This window comes from Dipodomys merriami, unplaced genomic scaffold, assembly GCF_024711535.1.
Source record: "Dipodomys merriami isolate MVZ:Mamm:240054 unplaced genomic scaffold, mDipMer1.0.p SCAF_114, whole genome shotgun sequence".
NCBI lineage: Eukaryota > Metazoa > Chordata > Mammalia > Rodentia > Heteromyidae > Dipodomys > Dipodomys merriami.
The window spans coordinates 74,416-101,208 of NW_027202427.1; the positions used below are offsets into that span (position 1 = coordinate 74,416).

At 53.6% G+C, this 26,793-nt stretch overlaps 1 protein-coding gene across 1 annotated transcript; it reads right to left on the reverse strand.

Moving 5' to 3' along the window:
* Positions 1–4,374: 4,374 nt before the first annotated feature.
* Positions 4,375–25,443, reverse strand: LOC138822666 (LHFPL tetraspan subfamily member 4 protein). Its single transcript, XM_070015447.1, has 4 exons — positions 25,320–25,443; positions 24,114–24,619; positions 9,159–9,395; positions 4,375–5,700 (listed from the first exon to the last, which is right to left on the reverse strand). The coding sequence occupies exons 2-4, from the start codon at positions 24,517–24,519 to the stop codon at positions 5,600–5,602; spliced, it is 744 nt and encodes a 247-aa protein (XP_069871548.1). The 5' UTR covers positions 24,520–24,619; positions 25,320–25,443; the 3' UTR covers positions 4,375–5,599.
* Positions 25,444–26,793: the final 1,350 nt, after the last annotated feature.

Sequence of the window (26,793 nt, forward strand, 5' to 3'; positions counted from 1 at the left end):
GTCTCAGTCTCCAGAGTAGCTAAGATTACAGCCGTGTGCCACTAGCACCTGGCAACCCTGAGCTTTTTAGCTCAAGACTATTGCTCTACCACTTGAACCACAGATCCACTTGTAGCTTTTTGGTGGTTAATTGGAGATAAGGGTCTCACAGTACTTGCTGCTGGGGCTGGCTTCTAAGTGTGCTCCTCAGATCTCTGCCTCCTGAGTAGCAAGGGTGATAGGTGTGCGCCACCAGCATCTAGCTGTGCATTTGTTTTGTACTGTTCTCTATATTTGTGTTATATTTAAACAACAGCAAGATGAAAAATCTGCCTGGGTACTAGATCTAGGCCTGAGATGATTTATGATGTGCATGTGTGGTTTGTTTTTTGGTTTTGGTTTTGTTTTTTTTGTCAGTCATGAGGCCTGAACTCTGAGCCTGGGCACTGGCCCTCAGCTCTTCAGCTCAAGGCTAGCGCTCTACCACTTGAGTCACAGAACCACTTCTGGCTTTTTCTGCTTATGTGGTGCTAAGGAATCGAACCCAGGGCCTCATGCATGCAAGGCAAACACTCTGCCACTGAGCCACCTTCCCAGCCCGTGTGTGGCTTATTTTTGTACTCCTAGAGCCTTAGCAGTACCTGACCAGAGTGGACATTCAGTAAATGCTTTGTTGAGCGATTCAACGGCCTTTACGTCCAGCCCACCTGGCGGAACCCCCGGCTCTTCTGCTTCAGCACCTAGTGAGTGTCCCAGCCCTCCTGGGTGGAGGTGTACAGGCACCCACGGCCAGAAAGATGTCCCTCTGCTCTACCTAAGGAAACAAAGTGGAAGAGAGGTTCAAACCAGAGCCCCCGTGAAACAAACTTGGAGTCTGGTGAGTTCCATGAGCTTCCTGCTCCAGTCTGTCTCAACTCCTAAAATGAATGTTCTGCATCCTGGAGCCTGCCAGCACCCTAGCTTCATCTCACTGTCCCCCCTGCCCCGCCCCGTTCCCCACCCCACAGCTCTCTTCAACTCTGCCATGCTGCCTAGACACCACTCCTTGCTGGCCTTCCTGGAATACACCTCTCTTCTCCCCTCGGGCCCCCGCCTGTGCTGCATGCCATGTCACTGGCTGCTGAGTCTCTCATGTCCCATTCCATAGTGATGCTCCACAGAGACTCCCCATTGTACCTTGTTCCTCAGGTTACACCAATACCCACAACCTCCTGTTACTGCATCCTCAAGACCTGTCATGGAGGCTGGCCTCAGACTCTAACCCTCTTCTAATTTTGCCTCCCAAGTAGCTGGGATTACAGGGATCATCGCACCCATCTTATTATTTTTTGGGAGGGGGGTCCGGTCATGAGGCCTGAACTCTGGGCCTGGGCGCTGTCCCTCAGCTCTTCAGCTCAAGGCTAGCGCTCTACCACTTGAGCCACAGCGCCACCTCCGGCTTTTTTCTTTTTGCTTATGTGGTGCTGAGGAATGGAACCCAGGGCCTCAGGCATGCAAGGCAAGCGCTCTACCACTGAGCCACCTTCCCAGCCCCCCATCTTATTTTTGACATAAGGTCTTGCAGCTCTTTGTCTAGGTTGGTCTCAAACTTTGTTCCTCCTATCTCCGCCTGTTGAGGAGCTGGGACTATATGGATGTACCATTGCACCTGGCTAGAACATCTATTTTATTTTTACTTCCAACCTCTGTGCCCTGAGCTGGCTGACTCCTACCTCCTGCAGAACTTGTTCTTTAGTCATCTCTTCTGTTACTCTTGCTGGCCATAGCCTGTTAACATTTGGAACACTCCCACCTTTTTTCCTTGGTGATCAACTTTACTCTATTGAGAGACTCCTAGGAGATTAGTAAAGTATACCTCTGCTTTGTCTTTTCAGATGGCCGCTCCCGTGGCTGAGGGAGGAGGGCTGTGGAGCGTCTCGGTGCCGCATGCTCTTGCTGGGTCGCTGTGTTCTCTCAGTCCTTCCTGAAGGTGTTCCTGACCTTCGGGTCCTCAGTCACTCCCTGCTCTTTCCCTGAGCAGTCCTCCATCTGCTGACCCCACACACCTGGCCACGCACCACACAGGAGGTTCCTGTTCTAGCCCTATGGCTGTTGTCTCTGGCCTCAAACTTGAGATCCTCCTGCCTCAGCCTCCCAAGTACGGGGATCACAGGTGTGTACCATCACGCCCAGTTTTGTTTGTTTGTTGTTGTTGTTTTAACACCGTAGTAAAATAAACTTTCATTAGGACGCAGTAGTAGGGCCTTAAGATGCAGCTGAACTGACAGAAGTGCCCTTGGGTCCTAGGGCGAGACTCAGGCAGCAGCCAGCACGCGTGATACAAAGTGTTTCTTTATTTGAATGTCATTCCACCTGCACTGAAGCTCAAATCCAGCAGCAGCAGAAAGGGTCGGGACCAAAATAAATGATTCCAAATTGAACAGTGAACAGCAAGGACACATTCGGACTTACTAATGGGTACAGACAACACCAACTACCCTAACATCACAGCTCAGGCCCTCAGAGGTCTGTGGCTCGGAGCCCTGGGAAGTCCAGTCCCACCCAAAGCTAGCCCTGAGCCTGGCCGGGAAGACCCCACCTTTCCCCAACCACGGTTCCCTGCCTGTCATCCTCACTCCAGGCTCTGACCTTGTCCTGACCTCACCCCCTCGGGAAAGGGGCCCCCCAAGGCACCGGGGCGGTGCCAGGCCAGGGCAGCTCCCTCCCCACCCAGGGCAGGGCGGGGGCAGGGGGGGGAAGCGGGCAGCGCGGGGCTGCGGCCTCGGGAGGACTTCCCCTCGGGAGGACTTCCGGGGTAGAGCGAGCCGGCCTCCACGGCCACGGGTGAAGGCCCGGCCCGGCCCGGTCCCCCGGAGTTCGGGCCGCGCCAGGCCTCCCAGGGCCCGGCATCTGTCCCCTCTCTACCCCCTCAGCACAGGCTCCCCCTCCTCGCTCCCCCTCCTCTCTCCCCCTCCTCTCTCCCCCTCCTCGCTCCCCCTCCTCTCTCCCCCTCCTCGCTGCCCCTCCTCTCTCCCCCTCCTCTCTCCCCCTCCTCGCTCCCCCTCCTCTCTCCCCCTCCTCTCTCCCCCTCCTCGGCCCCCCTCCTCAGCCCCCTCCTCTCTTCCCCTCCTCGCTCCCCCTCCTCTCTCCCCCTCCTCTCTCCCCCTCCTCGGCCCCCCTCCTCAGCCCCCTCCTCTCTTCCCCTCCTCGCTCCCCCTCCTCTCTCCCCCTCCTCGCTCCCCCTCCTCTCTCCCCCTCCTCGCTCCCCCTCCTCTCTCCCCCTCCTCGCTCCCCCTCCTCTCTCCCCCTCCTCTCTCCCCCTCCTCTCTCCCCCTCCTCGCTCCCCCTCCTCAGCCCCCTCCTCTCTCCCCCTCCTCGCTCCCCCTCCTCTCTCCCCCTCCTCTCTCCCCCTCCTCTCTTCCCCTCCTCAGCCCCCTCCTCTCTCCCCCTCCTCTCTCCCCCTCCTCTCTCCCCCTCCTCGCTCCCCCTCCTCTCTCCCCCTCCTCGCTCCCCCTCCTCTCTCCCCCTCCTCGCTCCCCCTCCTCTCTCCCCCTCCTCTCTCCCCCTCCTCGCTCCCCCTCCTCGGCCCCCCTCCTCAGCCCCCTCCTCTCTCCCCCTCCTCGCTCCCCCTCCTCTCTCCCCCTCCTCTCTCCCCCTCCTCTCTTCCCCTCCTCAGCCCCCTCCTCTCTCCCCCTCCTCTCTCCCCCTCCTCGCTCCCCCTCCTCTCTCCCCCTCCTCGCTCCCCCTCCTCTCTCCCCCTCCTCTCTCCCCCTCCTCGGCCCCCCTCCTCGGCCCCCCTCCTCAGCCCCCTCCTCTCTCCCCCTCCTCTCTCCCCCTCCTCTCTCCCCCTCCTCGCTCCCCCTCCTCGCTCCCCCTCCTCGGCCCCCCTTCCTTGCGCCGCTCCCCCTCCTCGGCCCCCCTTCCTTGCGCCGCTCCCCCCTCCGCCATCTGCCTCCTACAGCCCCTCGGTCCCCACGGCTTCCTCGTCTCCCCGCAGCTCTCTGCTGCCCCCCCTCCTGCCCCCCTCCAGCCCTCCCCCTGCCCTCCCCCTGCAGCGCGCGGCTCCCTGCCCGTCCGCGGAGGCCGGGCGGGAGGTGAGGGAGAGGCGGCGGGCACTCCCCGGGCGCAGTCCCGTTTCCGTCCGGCCCGGTGGGAGGGCAAGGAGTGGCCGCCGCTGTCCCGCGGGCGGAGGCGGGCGGGGGGCACAAGCGCGGCCCGCCCCGAGCACCGCGGGCACCGGGCCTCCGCGGTGGCCTCCTCCGGGGCGAGGCGGGGCGGGGCGGGGCCTGCGGGGCGGGGCAGGGCCTGCGGGGCGGGGCGGGGCCTGCGGGGCGGGGCCTTGCCGGGAGGGGCGGGGCGGGGCGGGGCCTGGCAGGGCGGGGCCTGGCGGGGCGGGGCGGGGCCTGGCGGGGCGGGGCGGGGCCTGGCGGGCCGGGGCGGGGCCTGGCGGGCCGGGGCGGGGCCGGGGCGGGGAAATGAGGAAACCCGCTCCTGCCCCTCCAGGGCCTGACTCCGCAGGGGGGGAAGAGGCCGGGGTTTTCACCTCCCCTCCCCAGCACACACGCACGCGCACACACACACCTGTGCACACGCACACGCACGCACACACATACACACGTGCCTCAGCTCCAAGCACTGCTCATTGGGCTGCAGCCCTGGGCACACGGCAAGTGAGAGGCGGACGGGGGGCGGGGGGGGGGGGGACGAGGCGCGGGGCCGGGACAGGGTACCCTGTTCAGAGGCGACCTGCAAGTTCAAGTTATGCAGAAAAGTATCAAAGAGGCAAGACCGGCTCTGCCGCGGCAGAGGCCCGGGGGCGGGGAGCAGGGAGGGGCGGAGGCAGCCCCCATGGCCCCTTCTCCAGCCCCCAACCCCGGCCGCAGGACCGGGAAGTCTGTGCTGTACAAAACAGGCCAAGGCCGAGGGCGCAGTCACTGGCGATCGTCCGCCCGTCGGCAGAGGAAGCCGGGCTGGTCCCGAACCCGCCGCTCCGCTCTCGGCTGCCCGGCGGCCTCTTCTCTCAGACTCTGGCCGACCGGGGCCCAGTCCGCAGTCCGGGGGAAGAGCCCAGACTCTCCCCTCAGCCTCAGCCCAGCTCAGATTCCTTTGGAAAGGTCAAGAAAAGGCTGGAACGGGGCAGAAGAGGCCGGGGGCTCTGTGGCAGATGGGTGAACCCCATCGTCAGCAAAACCAAAGAAACAACAACCAAAACCAGTAGGAAAGAGTCTGGCCCACCCAGGGCCGTGTCTTGAGGAAGTTTCTGTGGGAGATGGGGTTGGGGGGGGCGGAGGGGCTCAGGGACACAGCAGGCCACAGCCCCCCCCATCCTGGGGGCCCCTGCAAAGGGGCCTCCAACCGGTCTAGACAGGATAGGAGGGACCCAAGGAATGGAGGGGACCTGGGCCCCCTTAGGTCAAACTGAGGCAGGATTAGCTCAGGCCTCCCGGGGTCTGGGGCCTTTCCCCTCCCCCCCAGGCTGCAGATGGCCCTGTGTTCTCTTGAAAGCCTGCAGGTCCTGGCCAGCCTTCCACAAGCGGTCAGTCAGAGATCAGGGTCCTCCCTCAAACCTGAGTGTGGGGACGAGAGGGCAGCAGACAGGACACACTGTGGTCAGGCCAATTCCTGGGCTGCGATCCTGGCTTCAGGGTCCCTGGGAGTGAGTGACAGGGCAGGGCAGGACTCCCCAGCCAGCGACGTCTGCTCCTGGTCGCAGCACAGAGCTTACTGTAGTGCCCACAAAATCTAATAGAGAGAGAGAGAGAGAGCTGGAGAGTCAGAGACAACCAGGGCACTGGCGCCCCTCAGTCCATCACCAGAGGAGAAGAGGGCTGGAAGTGAAGCCGGGTGAAAATGGGTGATTCCACAGGTCACCAGAGGTCATGCAGCTAGACTGACAGGAGAGCTGAAAATGGGTGGCATCGATTTCTTCTTTATTTTTAACTCTGGCTCAGAAGTGAGCTGCAAGGCTTATTTATCTTGAACTCTCAGTGAGGGATGGAGAGCCCAGATGCTGAAGTTTTAACATAGGGTCATGAGGGGGACCTTCCTTCCTTTCCCCTCCCTCCCTCCCTCCCTCCCTCCCTTCCTCCCTCTCCCTCCCTGTCTCTGTCTCTGTCTGTCTCTGTCTGTCTGTCTGTCTGTCTCTCTCTTTCTTTTTGCGGGGGGGGGGGGGGTCCGGTCGTGGGGCCTGAATTCTGGTCCCTCAGCTCTTCAGCTCAAGGCTAGCGCTCTACCACTTGAGCCACAATCCCACTTCCGGCTTTTTTCTGCTTATGTGGTGCTGAGGAATCGAACCCAGGGCCTCATGCATGCAAGGCAAACACTGAGCCACCTTCCCAGCCCCTTTCTCTCTCTTTCTCTTTTTCTTTCTTTCTTTCTCTCTCTCTCTCTTTCTTCCTTTCTTTCTTACCTTCCTTCCTCCTTTCTTCCTTCCTTCCCTCCTTCCTTCCTTCCTTCCTTCCTTCCTTCCTTCCTTCCTTCCTTCCTTCCTTTCTTCCGTCCTTCCTTCCTTGTGGCACTGGGGTGTGAAATTAGGGCCTTAATCTAGCTACACTGCTGTTCTACCACTTGAACCCATTTTGCTTTTGTCATTTTTCAAATAGTCTCACTTTTTGCCTAGGTCATATTCCTACTATTTATGCTTTTCACACAGGGGGATCACAGGTGTGCACCACCATGCCCAGATCTTTATTGGTCAAGATGGAGTCTTCATGACTTTTTGCTCTTGCAGAATTGAACCCACCTCCATAGTAGCTAGGATTACAGACATGAGCCACCACCCAGCGGGTCCATATGTCATAGTCTTGCACTTCTGGGAGCTACCACCAGAGGGCAGACCCCGACCTCCCACCAGGACCATAGAAAACCAGCAAGTTTGAGGGTCTCTTCCCAGAAGGAATCTCTATAGACAAGTTAGCAGACCAGCATCTAAGAAAGATCCTAAAAAGGGGACTCAAATTTTTTAGCCTCGCTGGGCTGAGGCAACTAGTGAGGACATTTGGGGCTGTGTCCAAATCCTTAGGTAAGCTTGGGCAAGTTACTGGGCTTCGCTGACCCTAGGATTTCATGCTCATTTCTAAAGCAGTGTCTATGATACAGAACATTCTCCACAAGCCAACCCGTGGCTGGCATTGTGCTCACATGACAGCCCCAAAATGTGGCGTTATTCTCATCACCCACACTTGATGAAGTGCAGAGAATTAAACACAAGGTTAAGTAATGTTTAAACTCAACCTGCTATCTGGGCACGAGTGGCTCACACCTGTAATCTTAGCTACTCACAAGGCTGAGATCTGAGGATCATGGTTTGAAGCTAGTCGGGGCAGGAAAGTCCATGAGACTCTTGTTTTTGTTTTTGTTTTTTTGTCAGTCATGGGCCTTGAACTCTGGGCTTGGGCGCTGTCCCTGTGCTCTTCAGCTCAAGGCGAGCACTCTACTGCTTGAGCCACAGCACCACTTCCGGTTTTCTAGTGGTTTATTGGAGATAAGAGTCTCAGAGTCTCACGGACTTTTCTGCCCGGGCTGGCTTTGAACCACAATCATCAGAGCCCAACCTCCTGAGTAGCTACGATTACAGGCATGAGCCACCGGCGCCAGGCTGGAAGGTATGATTTTGAAAGTCACTATTCCCATTCTCAGGAAAGAGGACACACTCCGACAGCCAGGGCCTGGACTGGAGTGTCTCCTGGCTCAGGGAAGGCTGGGCCTTGGGGTGAGCAGGCCTCGCTTGGAATCACCCCTTCCGCCAGCTACCTGGCTCAACTGGTACTGTTTTTAGCCTGTAATTCCAAGAAAACTTGGAGGGAATGGCACACACTGCATGTGTGAGTGTGTGTGACAGAGTGTGTGTGTGTGAGAGAGAGAAGGCAGAAGAAAGATGTCAGCAGCAGCAATGTCAGGAGTAGTAAAGACTTGGAAGGAGAAGAGATAAACTCATCCCTTCATCTTACATGCGAGTATGTGCACACGTGCAAGGAAAGTTCTGGTAGCAGCCGCTAGCCCAACACTCTGAAGTCATGCAGCAATTGGGTTTTGTTTTTGTATTGAGACAAGGTCTCATTATGTGGTTCAGACTAGCTTCAAATCCAAGATCCTCCTGCTTCAGCCTCCTGACTGCTGGGATTACACAGGGGTGCCACCACATCTGGCCTCAAATTGTTTATTGTATTTTACTAATACTAAACATATCCAAAGTTGAAACGGAAACACTGAGGACGGGCATACCATACTAAACACCTGTGAATGGTATCATGCCAGAACTATAACTCAACTGGACATAGGGGTACTCACCTATAATCCCAGCACTTGGGAGGCTAAAAGCAGGAGAAAGCTTTGATCCAGGGCCAGCCCGAGCTGCTTAGCAAGACCCATTCTCTTACCCTCTGCATTTCTATTCATTTCTTTGTTCTTAAAATCGAGTTTGCGATTGCATCGCTCAGGTTCACCTGGCCTTTAGCTTAGCAGAGATGATGGTGAGTGTCGCTTGAGTGGCAGAGGGACCAAAGGTTAAACTTCAGTACAAAAAAGAAAGGAAAGCCGGGCGCTGGTGGCTCACGTCTGTCATCCTAGCTACTCAGGAGGCTGAGATCTGAGGATCGAGGTTCAAAGCCAACCTGAGCAGGAAAGTCCATGAGACTCTTATCTTCAATAAACCACTAGAAAACCGGAAGTGGCGCTGTGGATCAAGTGGTAGAGCGCTGGCCTTGAACTGAAGAGCCCAGGGACAGCGCCCAGGTCCAGAGTTCAAGCCCCACGGCCGACCAAAAAAAAAAAAGAAGAAGAAAGAAAGAAAAAGAAAGGAAGAAAGGTGCAAAGTGTATTGAAGTGGAGCCCAGCTTGCGCGGCGGAGCCCCATGCGAGGCCTGGCACTCCACCGCCCCGTCCCCCACAGGCAAGAGGGGCTGGGAGAGACGGCGGCCCAGAGGAGCTCCATGTTTTGCTCTCAGTGTTGTTTCACAGACTCATGCACGCATGTGCACAACCGTGGAGAGGAATGGTGGGACCCCAGCATGGCCCCCGGGTTGTGATGCCCCAGCCCCCCAGACTCCTGGACACTGCTCAGGGGCTGTCATGTCTCTCCCTTACTAGCATGCAGATATCGGGGAGATAGTTCCCCACTGCTGTAAGCTTTCGGGTGTTTGCATCACTTGGGGCCTGAAGCTGCCCCCACCGGGGTCCCCCCAGCCCCGCCCCCCACTTGCCTTTGTTCTCCGGCTTGAGCTCCTCCTGCAGCAGGTCCGTTTGCCGGTTGCCCAGCACGAAGGCAAGGAAGGAGAGGATGAGCGCGTTGAGGATGCCGATGATGGCCAGGATGTACGCCCAGCGCACCGAACAGTCCCCCAGGGAGTACTTCCCTGTTTTGGCCCCGCACATGTCCCGGATCGTCTCGGCGTCCCAGCCGTCAGGGAAGATCATGCAGCCCAGAACAAGGCACAGAGCTGGGCAGAGTAGCGGGGCCACCACCGCAGTCAGGAAGGAAGAGAAGGGATCGTTACTCCAGGGGCCTGGGCACCCTGGAGCGGCCTGCCTCCTCCCCAGGTCCCAGCCCCTCCCACCTCCAGCCGTGTGGCCCCCACACCAGTCCTCCCCCGTGGCCCAGTGCCAGTCCTCCCTGTGGTCCAGCACCAGTCCTCCCCGTGGCCCAGCACCAGTCCTCCCTGTGGTCCAGCGCCAGTCCTCCCCTGTGGCCCAGTGCCAGTCCTCCCTGTGGTCCAGCACCAGTCCTCCCCGTGGTCCAGCGCCAGTCCTCCCCCGTGGTCCAGCGCCAGTCCTCCCCCATGGTCTAGTGCCAGTCCTCCCTGTGGTCCAGCACCAGTCCTCCCCCGTGGTCCAGCATCAGTCCTCCCCCATGGTCTAGTGCCAGTCCTCCCTGTGGTCCAGCATCAGTCCTCCCTGTGGTCCAGCGCCAGTCCTCCCCCATGGTCTAGTGCCAGTCCTCCCCCGTGGCCCAGTGCCAGTCCTCCCTGTGGTCCAGTGCCAGTCCTCCCTGTGGTCCAGTGCCAGTCCTCCCCCGTGGTCCAGCGCCAGTCCTCCCCGTGGTCCAGCGCCAGTCCTCCCCTGTGGCCCAGAGCTAGTCCTCCCTGTGGTCCAGCGCCAGTCCTCCCCCATGGTCTAGTGCCAGTCCTCCCCCGTGGCCCAGTGCCAGTCCTCCCTGTGGTCCAGCACCAGTCCTCCCCGTGGCCCAGCATCAGTCCTCCCCCGTGGTCCAGCGCCAGTCCTCCCCCGTGGCCCAGCATCAGTCCTCCCCCGTGGCCCAGCATCAGTCCTCCCCGTGGTCCAGCGCCAGTCCTCCCCCGTGGCCCAGCGCCAGTCCTCCCCCGTGGTCCAGCGCCAGTCCTCCCCTGTGGCCCAGAGCTAGTCCTCCCCCGTGGTCCAGTGCCAGCTCCTGCTCCTGATGCTGGACCCCCATGGCGCCATGACCTGGCCCATGTTCTGGTGTGGCTTCTTCCCCCCTCCAGTGCGCGCCTCTGCCAAGATAATTCTCTACTTTCGTGGGGCTCACCACCCCTGAGGATTGAGACATAGAGCTCCTGGGAAAGGGAACGGCAAGTGCAAAGCTCCGAGCGAAGGCCAGCCAGGTGAGCTACACTCCAAAGTCTGAGGATGCTTGCTGGACATCCAAATAGAGAGGCAAGTACAACGCTCAGCGGACAAGCAGGCTGCAGGTGCAAATTGGAAACTGCAGGCACCTATGGGTATTTAAATTCCTCTTTGCCCTGGAGAAGTCCAGGAGTAAGTCCTGTGCACTGTGCGCTGTCAATAAGAAAAGAGGAGGAGCCTGCAGAAAAATCTGGACCATCTGTGTCCCCACCAACCCCTGCAGACCCTCCAGTACCCAAGCAGAGAGGGTATAAGGGTCAATGGTGGGGGAAGGGAGGGGATCAAGCAGGCTCTGCCCCCTCCTCTAGCACCCCCAGGACCTTTCTGAAGAGCTTCCAATCTCCAGGGAGTGGCAGGGTAGTGGCTGGGTAGGGGACACACACACTGTCCCTCCCCCTCCTCTCCCTCTTTCTCTCCTGGGTGTCAGAGTGGCTGGCCCTGCTGTAATTTGTCTTCACTCATGCCTGGAGCATCCCTGTCTCCATGGAAACCACTCCTGTATCCCTGCGCTCCCAACCTCAAGGCTCTGCTACTGCAGGCGGTTTTCTCTGCAATCCCAGCACTGAGATCTCAATGAGCCCGGTTCCCTAGGCTCTGCGGCTTGTCTCTTCCTCACTGCCCCTTCCCCCTCCCTCTGGCCCTCCCCTCCCTCTCCCTGTCCTCTCCTCGCCTTCCTCTCCCTCAGTCCTTCCTCTCCCTCAGTCGGCTACACCATGCTCAGCTTAGACCCTCCAGTTTCCCATTTCCCTTTTCTGTTGGAATCTCTCAACAATTAGCATTCATTTTTGCAGGCCTCTTCTCCATGGCTTTTTTCTTCAATCTCCATGTCTATCCCTCCCCCCCCACCCCTGCTCTCTTCTCTCTCCTCTCTGCCTTTTCATTGGTACATTTCACAAGTGAACTTCTGAGGTCCTTTTATGTGCCCTGCATGGGGCAGTGTGCCACGTACACAGGCAAGCGTAGTGTCTGTCCTCGGGAGGAATAAAGTAGAGTGAACACACAAACACAATCAAATACACATGTCACCGTGTGTCCCAAGGGAGCAGACAAGGAGATGAGACCAGTGGGGACAGAGACCATGGAGACACTACTCTGCCTCTTTTGCAGGGCTCAGATGGTGGCACTGGGGCCCTACAGGCCACTCCGAAATCAAACAAATGCAGAAAAGCCAACCAGAGTTGCCTTTCCTAGGGTCAGGGGGAAGAGAAGAGATGATCAGAGATGCAATGCTCCGGACAAAGCAAGCTTCAGCTTTCCCATGTGCTGCATGAGGAGCCTGAGGCTGAGGGCTTTGCAGTCCTGCTCCAAGGTGTTCTGGAAATTCTAAATTGGACGAGGAAACAGATGACACTAGGCACACACGGGTGCTGCAAAGCGTAGCATACAACAAAGCTTCTCAGCCAAAGTGGGAGGGGCTGGGAGAGGGGCAACCTGAATATTCTGGGATGGTTAGCACCCTGGAAGACCTCCCCTCAACAAAAAAAACATGGGCCTCTGGGCACCAGTGGCTCACACCTGTCCCTTAGCCTCAGGAGGCTGAGATCTGAGGATCATGATTCAAAGCCAGCCCAGACAGGAAAGTTCATGAGACTCATATTCAGTTAACCACCAGAAAACTGGAAGTGGCACTGTGGCTCAAGTGGTAGAGCGCTTGCCTTGAGCTGAAGAGCTGAGGGACAGCGCCCAGGCCCAGAGTTTAAGCCCCATGACCAACAAAAACAAAAACAAAAAACAAAAAACATGGCCAGTCACTGGCAGGTGTCACCATCCTGGCTGAGAACCACGGGTGTAAGGGCTTCTCCGCCTGACACCTTCCCACTGTACTGACCGACCCTGTACCCAGCAGTGGAGATGCTGTGCAACAAAATTCAGATGAATTGTTTTAGCAGTGGCAGAGCACTTGCCAGCTGTGGACTGGGTTCCACCCCCAGTGCTGCACTGACCGTAATAAAACTGTGAGAAAGTTTGTATGTATATGTGTGTGTGTGTGTGTGTGTGTGTGTGTGTGTGTGTGTGTGTGTGTTAATAGCATTGAACCAGCATAGTCACACATGTCCCAGCACTAAAGAGGTTGAAACAGGAGGATCAAGAGGGAGGCCAGGCAGCGGTGGCTCACACCTGTCATCCTAGCTACTCAGGAGACTGACATCTGAAGATCACAGTTGAAAGCCAGCCTGGGCAGGAAAGTCTGTGAGATTCTTATCTCCAATGAACCACCAGAAAACCGGAAGTGGTGCTGTGGCTCAAGTGGTAGGGCACTCGCCTTGAGCTGAAAAGCTGAGGGACAGTGCCCACGCCCAGAGTTCAAGCCCCACAACTGACAAAAAAAAAAAAAAAGAGTGAGGCCTGGGTGGGAAGGAAAGATAGGAGGGGAAAAACTGGGAGAGAATGAGGGACTCGATGACTCTGTTCAAAAGGAAATGTACTCATTGCCCAATCTAATTAACTGTGACCCCTCTGTACATCAACTTTACAATTAAAAAAAAAAAAAAAAGCAAGTTTAAGGCCAGCATGGACTACACAGCAAAAATAGCAGTGAGTATTTTGTATTAGCAGCCAGCAACTGACATTGCTCATCTCACTTACTCCTATTGAAAATCTGTGAGACTGAACAGTGTCATTCCAGGTGAGGACACGGGCCTCAGGGATTTATCCTGTGCCTTGCCCAGTATCACACAGATGGTAAGTGCTGCATCTATATCCAAGCCACATAGATATTTATTTAATATTTAGGATCTCAACTATTAGAGTGCCTGCCTAGCAAGGGTGGGGCTCTGAATTCAAACCCCATTTTGGAAAAACCCACTTTGAAGGGAAAAAAAAGCAAAAGCAGATTCAAATCACTGTCAAAGAAAAGCAAAAAAAAAAAAAAAGAAAAAAAGAAAAAAAAGAAAAGCAAAAACAAGGATCATATGCCTTCAATAGTAAGACACCCCAAATGTAATTACAATAAAATTAAAACAATGTTCTTAGATTCCAGTGAAGATTCTTCACCTGCCAAGTGCGGGAGCCTACGGGCTATTTGAAAGATGCATGAGTAAGTGTGCAGAGCTGAGACCCGTGAGCACCAAGCTGACACTCTTCCCTGAAGTTATGAAGAAAATGGAAAGGGAGCTCACCGGCGGCTGCCTGATGCCTTCCTGCCTGGGTACCACCTTTGGGAAACATCTCACCGTGTCTGCCTCCACAGAGGCAAAGCCAGTTCACCTCTCCTGGCCTCAAGGCTAGTTGTTCTACCTCTTGAGCCACAGCTTCATTTTCACCTTTAATTGGTGGCTAATTGGAGATAAGAGTTTCAGGGACTTTCTTGCCCCAGGTTGGCTTTGAACCATGACCCTCATATCTCAGCTGCCGGAGTAGCTAGGATTTCAGGTGCAAGCCACCTGTGCCTAGCCTTTATTTTGTTTTTGAAACAGGGTCTCATTGACTTTGCCTGGGCTAACCTTAAACTCAAGATTGTTCTACCCTTACTCCAAAGTAACAAGGTGTGCACCACCATGTCTGGCTTCAAAATCCAACTTTCAAGGCCTTCCATAAGCCAAACCTAGTTAGTTTTCTAGGTTATCCCCAACTTTTCCCACTTCTCAGCCTTTCCTTTCTGTTCACCCAGACCATCAGAATTTGGAGCCAAAAACATTTGCTTCAGTTCATATAACAATGGTTAACATTTATTCAGAGAATTCTTAATGGCAGAGCACACACATATATTCACAAGCAGCCTTTAGCAGTCCCTGACATTGTTACTTATTTGCTATGGTTTGACAGTGCCCCACAAAGTTCATGAGTTGGAAACTTGATCCCCAATTTGGAAGTGTTAGGAGATGAGACCTTGTAGAGGTGTTTAGGTTACAACGGCTCTGCCTTCAGGAAAGGATTGGTGCTGTTATTGCATGAACATGCTCCTTTATTATTTTTGCAGGGCTAAAAACTAAATCCAGGACCTTATTCATGCTAGGCAAGCACTCTAACATTAAGCTACATCCTCACTGCAAGCAGGGTTCCTCATAAAGAAACTTTAAAGCCGGCATTGGGGGCTCATGCAGGAAAGTCCATGAGACTCTTATCTCCAATTAACCTCCAGAAAACCAGAAGTGGAGCTATGGCTCAAGTGGTAGAGTGCTGGACTTGACCTAAAGAGCTGAAGGACAGTGCCCAGGTCCAGAATTCAAGCCCCATGACAGACAGACAGACAAGACACACAAACACACACACACACACACACACACACACACACACACACACACACACACACACACACACACACACATTAGGCCAGATGCTGGTGGCTCATCCCTGTCATCCTAGCTAGTCAGCAAGTTTAAACCCAGAGGACTGTGGTTTGAAGCCAACCTCGGCAGAAAAGTTTGCCAGCAAAAGACTAAGCTAGAAGCATGGCTCAAGTCATAGAGCACCAGCAAAGCAAGCAAGCCAAGTGAGCTACAGACCCTAATTCAGATTCTAGCACCTCCAAAAAAATTTTAAAATGATAAACTGGGAATAGTATTTATAACTCCTGTCACAAAGGGCTCGATTTCTTAGTAGATAAAGAGACCTTACACATCAATGAGGAAAAATTACCATTGACAATATTCTTGAAATGACACTCTATAGAAAATTCTATATAAAAGCCACTCAACCTCATTCACAAGAAGAAAAGTTAAGTTACTAATATAGGACTGAGAGCTGAGCCTTCACCCATTAGATTGGGGGAAAAAAACCAAAATATTTGATAACACAATTGGCAGGGATGTGGAGAAAGGGGAACTATCACACTTGCTGGAGAGAAAGTAACTTTATATCATCTCCATGGGGGGCACTGATTACATATCTGTCCATTATACCATTTCATCCAAGCAATTCCATTATGGGGTTTTGTTCTAGCCTATACTTATATATGTACCAAATTAGATATGTTATTCACCAAATCCTTATAGCAACATATTATAAATAAAATTTATTTTTTCTTTTTTTAAATTTTTATTTTATTGTAAAGGTGATGTACAGAGGGGTTACAGTTACATATAAATAAATATTAACTAAGCTGTTATGCATTCATATAAAAGCTTATATATCTGTTAAGAAACAGGTAAAACTGAACAATCTCCAAGATATATTACTGAATAAAAGAACAAGAGACAGAAACAAGTGGCTAGGATGTTATCACTCACGGTAGCTTGAAAGTACACCCACAAATTCTTTGATACTGGATCCCAGTTGGATGTGGGCAGAATTTAATCACTCACTTTTCTGCGTATATGATAGTACTGGGGCTTGAACTCTGGGCCTCACACATTCACTTAATTTTTATTTTTGCAAGTCCTGGGGCTTGAACTCAGGGCCCAGGCACTGTCCCTGAGCTTCTTTTGCTCAAGGCTAGCGTTCTACCTCTTGAGCCACAGCACCACTTCCTGCTTTTGCATTTTATGTGGTACTGAGGATTCCAACCCAGGGCTTCATGCATGCTAGGCAAGTACTCTACCACTAAGCCACATTCCCAGCCCTATCACTTAATTTTGATGCTCAAGATTGGTGCTATACCACTTGAGCTATACCTCCACTTTGTCTTTTTGCTGATTAATTGGAGATGAGTCTCTCAGATTTATCTGCTCCAGCTGACTTCACACAAAGATCCTCAGATCTCAACCTGCTAAGTAGCTAGGGTCACAGGCTTGACCAAATTATGAATACCCTGGTTTAGGAATGCATATCTGATAACAGTGTGGCAAAAGTGGTGGTGAGTGGTGTCCCAGGGCCTGTGACAGCATTAGGGTTGATAGACAACAGAGTGGGAGGACTCACACTCCCAGACTTAAGAACTACTTGCAGTCTAACAATAACCAGGACAGTCTGGTACTGCCTGCCACAAATCCATATCACCGAAATAGAATGGAGTCCAGAAATGGATCCAGGTAACTAAATTCAACTGATTAAAAAATAATTGGGCTGGGAAGGTGGCTCAGAGGTAGAGCGCTTGCCTTGCATGCCTGAGGCTCTGGGTTCGATTCCTCAGTACCACATAAGTAAAAAGAAAAAGGCCGGCAGTGGTGCTGTAGCTCAAGTGGTAGAGCGCTAGCCTTGAGTTGAAGAGCTGAGGGACAGCACCCAGGCCCAGAATTCAGGCGCCTCCCCAAAAAATTGTCAGTCATGGGGCTAGAACTTTGGGCCTTGAGCTCTTCAGCTCAAGGCTTGTGCTCTACCACTTGAGCTACAGCACCACTTCTAGTTTTCTGGTGGTTAATTGGAGATGAGAGTCTTACAGACTTTCCTGTCCCAGATGGCTTTGAATCATGATCCTCAGATCTCAGCCTCCTGAATAGCTAGGACTACAAGCGTGAACCACCAACGCCCGGCTCAACTGATTTTTGACAAGGACAAACAATGATGTTTTCGATACATGGTGATTGGAGTCAGGCGTGATCATCATGCCTATAAATCCCAGTATTGAACTGTTGAGGTAGGAGGATCAAAAGTTCAAGGCTAGCCTAGACTACATTGCCAGATCCTGTCTCCAAGAAGCCAAAAGCAAAAACAAAAAACAAGTGGTGCTTAGACAAGTGGATAGTCACATGCGGAACAATAGCACATACTGCATTCAAAATTTAACTCAAGGGGCTGAAATGCCCCTTAGTGGTAGAGCAAATGTCTAGCATGTACTCCTTCCTTCCCAAAGAATTGACTCCAAGTGGACCAAAGACTTAGTTAAATATAGGACCCCAAATTACAAAAGCCTTAGAAGAAAACATACAAGTAAATCTTAGTGCTTTTGGATTTGGCAGTGGATTCTTAGGCCACACAAGGTATAGGCAACAAAGAAAAGAATAGGTAAACTGGACTTTGCATAAAGTTAAAAATTGGCCGGGCGCTGGTGGCTCACGCCTGTAATCCTAGCTACTCAGGAGGCTGAGATCTGAGGATCGCGGTTCAAAGCCAGCCCGGGCAGGAGAGACCGTGAGACTCCTATCTCCAATAAAACCACCAGAAAACCGGAAGTGGCGCTGTAGCTCAAGTGGTAGAGCGCTCGCCTTGAGCTGAAGAGCTGAGGGACAACGCCCAAGCCCAGAGTTCAAGCCCCACGACCGACAAAAAAAAAAAAAGAAAAAAGAAAAAAAAGAAAACCCAAAACCAAACCAAAAACAAACAAACAAACAAAAAAACATAAAGTTAAAAATTGTGCTTCAAGGACACTATCAAGAAAATTAAAAGACTTCATTGGATACAACGGTATTATTTGCAACCATATATTTGGCAAGCCAGAATATATTTTAAAAAATAAACACTTACAATAAGACAATCACAATGAATTCTCCCCCCCCCACTTTACAATTAGTGTTTGATCATTTTTTAAAAACCACATCTATTTGCCCCCCTAGAAAGTCTAAACTCCTTTCCATGTCTTAGAAGGTCGCATGGCCCAACTCCTACACAACCTCCTAGTCCCAGCTTCTGCCCTTCCTAGACTAGTTACTTATCATTCCCCACACACAGGGTACTTCACTTCTATGCCTTTTACCTTCATGGCCTTGACCTGGCTTGCATTTCTCTTTTCTACTCATCCTCTAAGAGTCAGCTCAAATGTTGTTGCTCTTTGTGGAAGACTTCCCCGGCTGTCTTTAGCTGTGTGTGAAGTTCACTTCACGCCTCAGAACACCCTGTGGGTAATTCAGTCATCTCGTGTGTCATACGGTAAAGATCTGGTTTCCTTCCTGACTCTTGTCAGACTGAGCACAGACTTAGGATTACCCGAGGCTAGCACAGGAGACCTTCTGTAAAGGATCACCACAAGAATGAAATGAAGGAAGCACATGGAGAAAGAGGGAGGAAAAAGTGGGGGAAGATGAAAAGGAGGGAAGGAGAAAGGGAGGGAAGAAAGGAGAGAGGGAGGGGGAAAAGGAAAGAAGGAAGGAAAGAAGGGAGGGAGGGAAAGGAGAAAGAAAAGCAACCAAGCAAGCAAGCTGGGTGTGGTGGTACCTGCCTGTCATCCTAGCTTTGTGGGACGCTGAGATTGGGAGGATTGTGATTTGAGGCCAGGCAGAAAAGTCTTCAAGAGTCCATCTCAACAGAAGAAGTTGGTCATGGTGGTACATATTTTAGCTACAGTGGGAAGCCCAAAATAGGTGGATCACAGTCCAAGTGCATCAGGTAATGAAAATCTATCTCTAGAATATTAATCAAGCCGGGAGGGTGGCTCAAGTGGTAGAGTGCCTGCCCAGAATGCAGGAAGCCCAGAGTTCCAACTTCAGTCCAAAAACAAAAATACCTTCAAGCCAGGTGCCAGTGCAGTAATCCTAACTACCCAGGAGGCTGAGATCTGAAGATTGCAGTTGAATTCAGTCCAGGCAGACAAATCTGAGAGACTCTTAACCAGTTAACCAGTAAAAAAACAGAAACGAGTTAATAGAGCACCAGCTGTGAGCAAAGCCAAGTGAGATCTCGAGACCCTGAGTTCAAGCCCCAGTACCAGCATAAGACAAAAATAATAATCAGCACAAAAAGTGTCTAGAGGTATGGCTCAGCAGTAGAGCACCTTCTAGTCCAAAACTGTTCTTCAGCTTACTTCTCTGCTGCTGTCAGGAACCTGTTCAAGGCAAATCTCACCCAGCCCACCAGTAACAGCTGGTACTTGGAGCTTTCAGCTCTCACTTGTCATCTGTGTTATTTACTTCTGGGGCTCTGCTTCAGAGATCCAGTTGGACTTTGAGTTTCAGCTTGATGTGTGACCTTGAGCAAGTCGGGTGAACAGATGAAAGTTAGGAGACAACGAGCGCGAGGACATCAAGAAGCCAGTGCACGGCACATTCTCGGGAACATGGGAGGACAGTGAAGCAGAGACATCCTGAGAAGCCCTCGAATGCGGCGCCCTCGCTCCGTGCAGCCCTCCCCGCAGCTCTCCAACATCCTGCCACATCCTCAACGTCCCCCCTCCTGATGGGCTTGGAGTCACAGGACCGAGTTACGACCCTGGCTCCACCACTTACACCTCTGTGACCTTGTACAAAGGATGTTTTCCTCTTCAAGACTCAGGTTTCTGGTCTCTATATTAAGAATAATGTTACTGGGGCCACAAGACCATTGTGAGGATTGAATTATAGGATACATCGATTAAAGCTCAGAATGTTAGCCATTTTTCTTGTGGAGTAGTACCAGAATAACTTTAAAGTTCGACTTCCTTGATGTGGCCCAAGACATACAGGGTTCCCCCTGAATCTCTTCTCCTGGCTCTATATGGATGTCACATTCGAATCAGACATGGCTTCACCTCTGCGTTTCCACCCATGATGCTCCTCTCCATTCAGAATGCTCTCCCTGCCCACCCAGCCTCCCACCTGTCACAGCCAACCACCTCTGTGCCTCTGGGTGTTCACAACACTAACAACCCAGCATGCATCGCTGCTCAGCCTGCCCAGGGGGAGGAGGTTTCCACCTGCAGGCAGCTCCCCCACAGCTCCCCTCTAACAGTCATCGTGCATGATCTGCTCTGCAGGATTTGACCTTTCTCCATGCTGAATTCACGTGCTGTTCCAGGGATGAGCACATGGCGCATGCAATAAAGTTCTCATGATTCATTAAGATGTGGACACTTGGCAAAAGCAGGGTCAGTAAAAATCAGTCCTAGAGAACTTTGGTTACAATCATACTTTTCCCCACAGCTGAAGTGATGTTAATTCAGGGCTGCCAGTGCCCTGATGTATCATCTTCAAGAAGGAAGTGGACTTAAAATGAGCCAGTAAAGAGGAACCAAGAAGTAGATAGCGAGTGTCTGTGGCTCACGCCTCTAATCCCAGCTACTCAGAAGACAGATCTGAGCATTGTGGTTGGAAGCCAGTCTGCACAGACAAATCTGAGAGACTCTTATCTCTAATCAACCAGTAAAAAGCCTGAAGGAGAGTTGTGGCTCAAATGGTATAATGCCAACCTTGAGTGAAAAAGCTGAGTGAGAATGAAAGGCCCTGAGTTCTAGCTCCAGTACTGGCACATACCCCCCCCCACACACACACACAAAGAAATAAGAGGTTTCAGGCATGGCTCAGGTGGTAGAGCATCAGCCAATGACCAAAAGCATCACATACTGTTTGAGTTCCAGTCTCAGACCAAAAAAAGGAAAGGAAAAGAACCATATTCTTCATAATATTATTGGAGCATCCGAATCCATCCATGACTGAAGCCAGACACTCCTGACTTGCAAATTATTATGAGCCAAGAAACCCTATGCTATGGAAGTGGCGCTGTGGCTCAAGTGGTAGAGCGCTAGCCTTGAGCTGAAGAGCTGAGGGACAGCGCCCAGGCCCAGAGTTCAAGCCCCACGACCGAGAAAGAAAAGAAAAGAAAAGAAAAGAGACCTTAGGCTCTTTATTTTAATATATTTAAGCTAGTGTGAGTTGAGTTTCTGTCACTTATCTCTGCAAAGACTGCTGACAAATATAGTGACCCAACTGGACAGCAAGCTTTGTCAGAATCCCACTTCATGCATGCCAGGCCCTCAGCATGTCTTAGGCAGCTCAATACTGTAACACCTAACATAGGGATGATCCAAGAGCAGGTAAGAAATAAAGACATATATAGGCTGGGAAGGTGGCTTAGTGGTAGAGTGCTTGCCTTGCATGCATGAAGCCCTAGGTTTGATTCCTCAGTACCACATACACAGAAAAAGCAGGAAGTGGTACTGTGGCTCAAGTGGTGCTAGCCTTGAGCAAAAGAAGTTCAGGGACAGTGCCCAGGCTCTGAGTTCAAGCTCCAGTACTGGCAAGAGGGCGTGGGGAAGACATATAAATATCTCTGTATTTTCCTAATGGTGCAATGTTCCTTAGAATCAAAGTTCACAAGAACAAGAATCATATGACAGGCCCCTTGGATTTCTGTATGAAACAAACAAAGCTCTTAGCTGCTCTGCAGTTCCTCTGGAGATGACTGATGGCTCACTTTTGGAATGAAACTATCTAGGGTCCCCACAGGGATGAAAGAGATATTTTGAGTCAAGTAATCTAACTGTTCTAGCATTCCCAGAGGAGGAAACAGATCTAACCCAAAAGGTCTTATTGAACACAGTGGAGAGACAAAGATAGAGTCAGGCAAGAACTTCCCACCCAGAACTCTGGCCTCTGGCATTCCATTTCCCAGAGAGCTCAAATATCTCTGAGCAAAATGCAGTAAACTTCTCAACTCTGCCAACTTCCCCCTGAGCCTCGGGGGTGAGGCAGGAACACCGGGGAGGGTGGATTCCGGAGTCAGGGGTGGCGGAACCTGGCATTAAACCTGATCACAGTGTGACTGAGTACACTCAGGGCCCCTCTTTCTAAGACATAGGGAGAGAAGTTGGAAGGTGAAGGAGTCATTGCTAAGATCCCTGAATTTTGCTGATTACATGGAGGTTACCGGACAGTTAATCAAATCCCAAGATTAAATAAACCCACAGGGATTACAGAGAATTTAAAGGCTAAGAGATCAGGATCCCATCTGCAGACATCAAATTACAGTTGATGAATTGGGGGTGAGGGTATCTAGCTAAGCATATATTCTTTCCAGCTTGCCTTTAGGAGAAAAAAAAACAATAGACTGGAAACACACAATATCATTTCTTTGGGTACAACTGAAAATGAGAGTAGTAACTCATATCCCACAGATCTCCTTCTGCGCTATCTTCAAAGATTCTACAAGACCCACATCTAAGTTGAGTGGAGGGTGAGATGGATTTGGAACAAGACATTATTATTATTTTTGCTTGGTTGTGGGGCTTAAACTCTAGGCCTGAACTCGGAGCTGTCCCTCACCTCTTCAGCTCAGGTGAGCGCTCTACCACTTGAGCCACAGCTCGACTTCCAGTTTTCTGAGTGGTTTATTGGAGATAAGAGGCTCTCAGGGGCTGGGAAGGTGGCTTACTGGTAGAGTGCTTGCCTTGCATGCACAGGCCCTGGGTTTGATTCCTCAGCACCACACAAGCAGGAAAAGCCAGAAGTGGCATTGTGGCTCAAGTGGTAGAGCGCTGGCCTTGAGCTGAAGAGCTGAGGCACAGTGCCCAGGCCCGGAGTTCAATTCCCACAACAGACAAAAAAAGAAAAAAAGAGTCTCATAGGCTTTCCTGCCAAAGCTGGCTTTGAACCACGATCCTCAGATCTCAGCCTCCTAGTATCTAGGATTATAGCCATGAGCCACCAGTGCCAGGCTGAAACAAGACAGGAGAATGCTCACATCTGGAGATATATTTCCTTCCTTAAAGTAATTCTCCTAGAATTTTGGAGAGTTCTTCCAGTAGGGCAGTAAATCTTCCCGTGTTTGTAAAGGCCCTCTGAGGCAGATCAGTCCTGTGACCTTGTCCTCCTCCTTGGCTTTCATCCCAAGTGGCAATTCCCAATATGATCACTTCTCATGTTCTCAACACGTGACCCTGAGCAATGTCAAGCCATTTCCAAAAATCACATTCCTCCTTGAAAAGATGGAGGCTTTCCCATCAGTGATGTTCAAATTCCCTGCAGTGCTCAAGTAGTGGAATCGCCAGGAAGTGATATAACACCTCCCTCTCTTTGGGAGGGTTAAACACTTGTTGAGTATTTGGAGGTGCTTAACATGAAAAGAAAAAACACTCTGATGCATGATCATCAGATATTGTCTCCTCTTCTCATCCCCGGAGAGCTCCACTGTTTCTTGGCCTCTACCAGTCTCCCTCCCACCTGGCCTCACTTCCCCCAGGCCTGCAATTAGGCAAATACCCAGGTTGCTGAGTCTTCAAAATCATTCTTCAATCGAAAAATGGGCGGGGGCAGGGGACTCTAATGGATCCTGGTAAACTGTCTCAGCATTTCTCATTCCCAAAAGGTCCTTCTCTGAATCTGAGGAAGAGATGACTAAGTCTGAGACAAATATTCCAGAGGATCTCAGAGACTCACTCCCATTGGGCCCGGCATGAGACCTTCCCTGCATGGACCAGGGCGTCCTTGGTCAGGTGGAGACCTCCCCTTCCTAGCCCCCCACAGCCTGGTACTGCCAGCCATGCACTGGATGGACACCAATACACAGCTTCCTCCACCCTTTCTAGGAGACTCAGCACAGATACTTTCCTCTGTCCTGTTGAGGTCATCCCTGATGGTTTACAGATGAGGAACTCAAGCTTCAAGAAAGTAATGTGAACACCCAACTCGATTATATTGGAGGTCCAAGCCAGACCTCTAGATTCTCCATCTCACAGTGAGCTCTGTGTGTGTGTGTGTGTGTGTGTGTGTGTGTGTGTGTGTGTGTTTCAGTATAACAGAAATTGATTATACCTAAGAACATCTATTACATTCAGAACAACGTCTCCACAAAGATGGCCAAGGGAGACCCTCAGGGACGCTGACAGAATGCTAACCCACCAACAAATGCGCACGGGCCCACGTGTCCAGGTCCCAGGCTCCCACCCTAAGGTGTCTCTCTGTCACTGAGTCTCAACGACAGCTTCCCCCAAGCGCTGCCCGGGGCTGGCCAAGGAGTGAGGCGACGCGGGGGAGCAGCGTCTTCCTCCGACTCCTCCAGGGAGTCTCCCCCGCTCCAGCGCCTTTCTCTGGGGGCTGCGCGCGCACCTTCCCTACCTGCCAGGAGCTGCATCCAGGCGCAGATCTTGTAGACCGTGGCGGTGTTGCAGAAGAAGAAGAGCGCGAAGCAGGTGATGCAGCCGAGGGTCAGGACCATGGACAGCAGCACGAAGAAGGCGGCCGCCTTGAAGGCGCCGGACGGGATGGTGCTGAAGTCGGTGAAGGAGCCCCGGCAGGTGAGCTCGCGGCCCGCCAGCCCGGTGCCCACGCAGTAGTGGAAGAGGCCGAAGTAGCCAGGCTTGGGGGTGCTCACGCTGTCGCCCACCCAGTAGGGCTGGATGAAGACCACCACGTTGATGATGGCGAAGCAGATGGTGAAGATGGCCCACAGCACGCCGATGGCTCGCGAGTTCCGCATGTAGTGCTCGTGGTAGAGCTTGGAGGCCTCCTGCGAGGGCAGCATGGTGCCCGGGGGCGGGGCGGGCGGCTGGCAGCGGGGGGGGGTCCGGCCCGGGACCCACCGACCACCGGGACCACCGACACCGACCTGGGGCCGCCGGGAGCTGGGGACGCACGCGAGAGGCCGCCCTGAGTCCCGGCACCGGCGAGGGCGGGGCCTGGGGCGGAGCTGGGGCGGGAGGGGGGCTGGCAGGGGGGCGCCCCCAGGGGGTCGTGAGTGTCCGGGCGGCGTCGGGAGGGGCACCGGCCACGACCTCCTGTTGGGGGGAGGGGCAAGGCAAGGGCCACGAGGGAGTTGGGGGCCAGGGGTGAGGATATGGGGGGGGTGTAGAAAGTGCTCCCGGGGAGTTGGAGGGGGCCGGCGCCCGGGCGCGGGCCGGGGTCCGGGCGGAGGCCGCGGGGCGCGGCGCGGGAGCCCGCGGGGCGGCGGGACGCCGGTGTTAGGGGTAGGGTCTGGAGGGGGCGGCGGCGGGCGGCGCGGGCACGGCGGGACCCGGCCGGGCTGCGCGGACCGAGGGCAAGGTGGCCGGGTTAGGGCGACGCCAGGCTGGGGTTGCAGGGTCCGGACCCGGGGCGGGGTGCGGGCGTCCCGCGCACCCTGGCCGGGTGCGGGCCGGGGAGGGGCCTTCCTGGGCCCGGGAGACACGCGGGGAGCGGGGCGGCCGGGGCCTCGGGCCGAGGTGGACAGAGGCGCCCCGGGGCGCCGGGAGCGGCCGGGGCCGGGTGGGGGTGCCCGCCCTGCGCCCAGGCCGGTGCGCGCGGAGGCTGCGGCCGGAGGGGCCCGGCACGGGGAGACAGACCCACCTGGGCCCGGTCCGGGGCAGCAGGTCCGGGGGCTGGCACGGCCTAGGCGCCGGGGCTCGGCGCTCCGAGCTGCGGCTGCCTGGGCCCAGGCGGCGGCGGCGGCCTCCGCGAGGCCTCCATCTTGCTCGGGTTCTCCCGGCGCGCGCTCCCGGGCCCAGGCGCGCGCTCGTGTCCGGCGCGCGCTCGTGCTCCGCGCGCTCCCGCGGGCCGGCAGGCACAGCCGGGCAGACCTGGGAAGGGGCGCCAGGGCCCTGCAGCCGGAGGGGGGCAGGGGGAGGGCTTCGTCCCCGGGACCCTCCCCAGCAGGACCCCTGGTTCCTGGGACTCACCCCTTCCGGCCCATGGGGATGGAGGGGGACCCGACCTGACGTCTGGACGGAACACCTGGTACAGCGCCTGAAGTCGGGCCATCACGCTTCTGGTCGGTTGGGTCATGGAGATGTTGAAGGTTCCCTGAGTCTCCCAGGAAACTGCCATATACCCCTGGGAGAGGGAACCCCCATTCCCACCGCCCCCCCCCCGAAACCGTTAGCAGCCAGCTTCCTGATCCTGGGAATCAGGAGCCAGGTGAGTACCAAGGGACCCGGAGACCAGGGGCTGAAGCTGTGGCTCCCCCTCTCCCCATGGTCCCCAGCATCCGCCCTGAGCCCGGCATGCAGTGGGCAACAGAGCAGCCGAGGGACGCTCCAGGGAAGCACTTGGAGTGCCTGCGTGGTGGCTGAGGATCTGTCAGGATGAGCTGTGACGACTGCCATCTCTGTGACCCTGCACTCGTGCTTTCTGAATCTGTTTCCTCGACATCTGCCATGTGAACAAGTGAAGCCCCTCACTTCACATGTGTGTGTGTAAAATAATCTGTTAGTGAGTCCCAAACCCTGGATGCACACAGGGGCAGGTCTGCCAAAATAGAGTCATGTAAGGTTGTCTAATTCTTTTTCTGAGATTATGACATTACTGGGGAAATCCACTTCTTTTAGGAAATAGTGGTGACAAGCCAGGCGCTGGTGGCTCACACCTGTAAGCCTAGTTACTCAGGAGGCTGAGATCTGAGGATCAAGATTTGAAGCCAGCCCTGGCAGGAAAAGTCCATGAGACTCTTATCTCCAATCAGCTACTCAAGAAAAATAACAAAAGTGGTACTGTGGCTCAAGTGGTGGAGCACTAGCTTTGAGCACAGAGAGTTCCTGAGTTCAAGACCCATGACTGGGAAAGAAGGAAAGAAAGAAGGAAAGAAAGAAGGAAAGAAAGAAAGAAAGAAAGAAAGAAAGAAAGAAAGAAAGAAAGGAAGGAAGGAAGGAAGGAAGGAAGGAAGGAAGGAAGGGAAGGAAAGGTGGTGATAGCTGATGGGAGCCATTTGTTTTAATGTCCTTAAAAGAATCAAGCACCTTAGTTTCAATCCTCTGTGGGGGAGGGGGAGGGAAAGGGGGGTTGTGAGGCTTGAACTCAGGGCCTGGGTGCTATCCCTGAGCCTCTG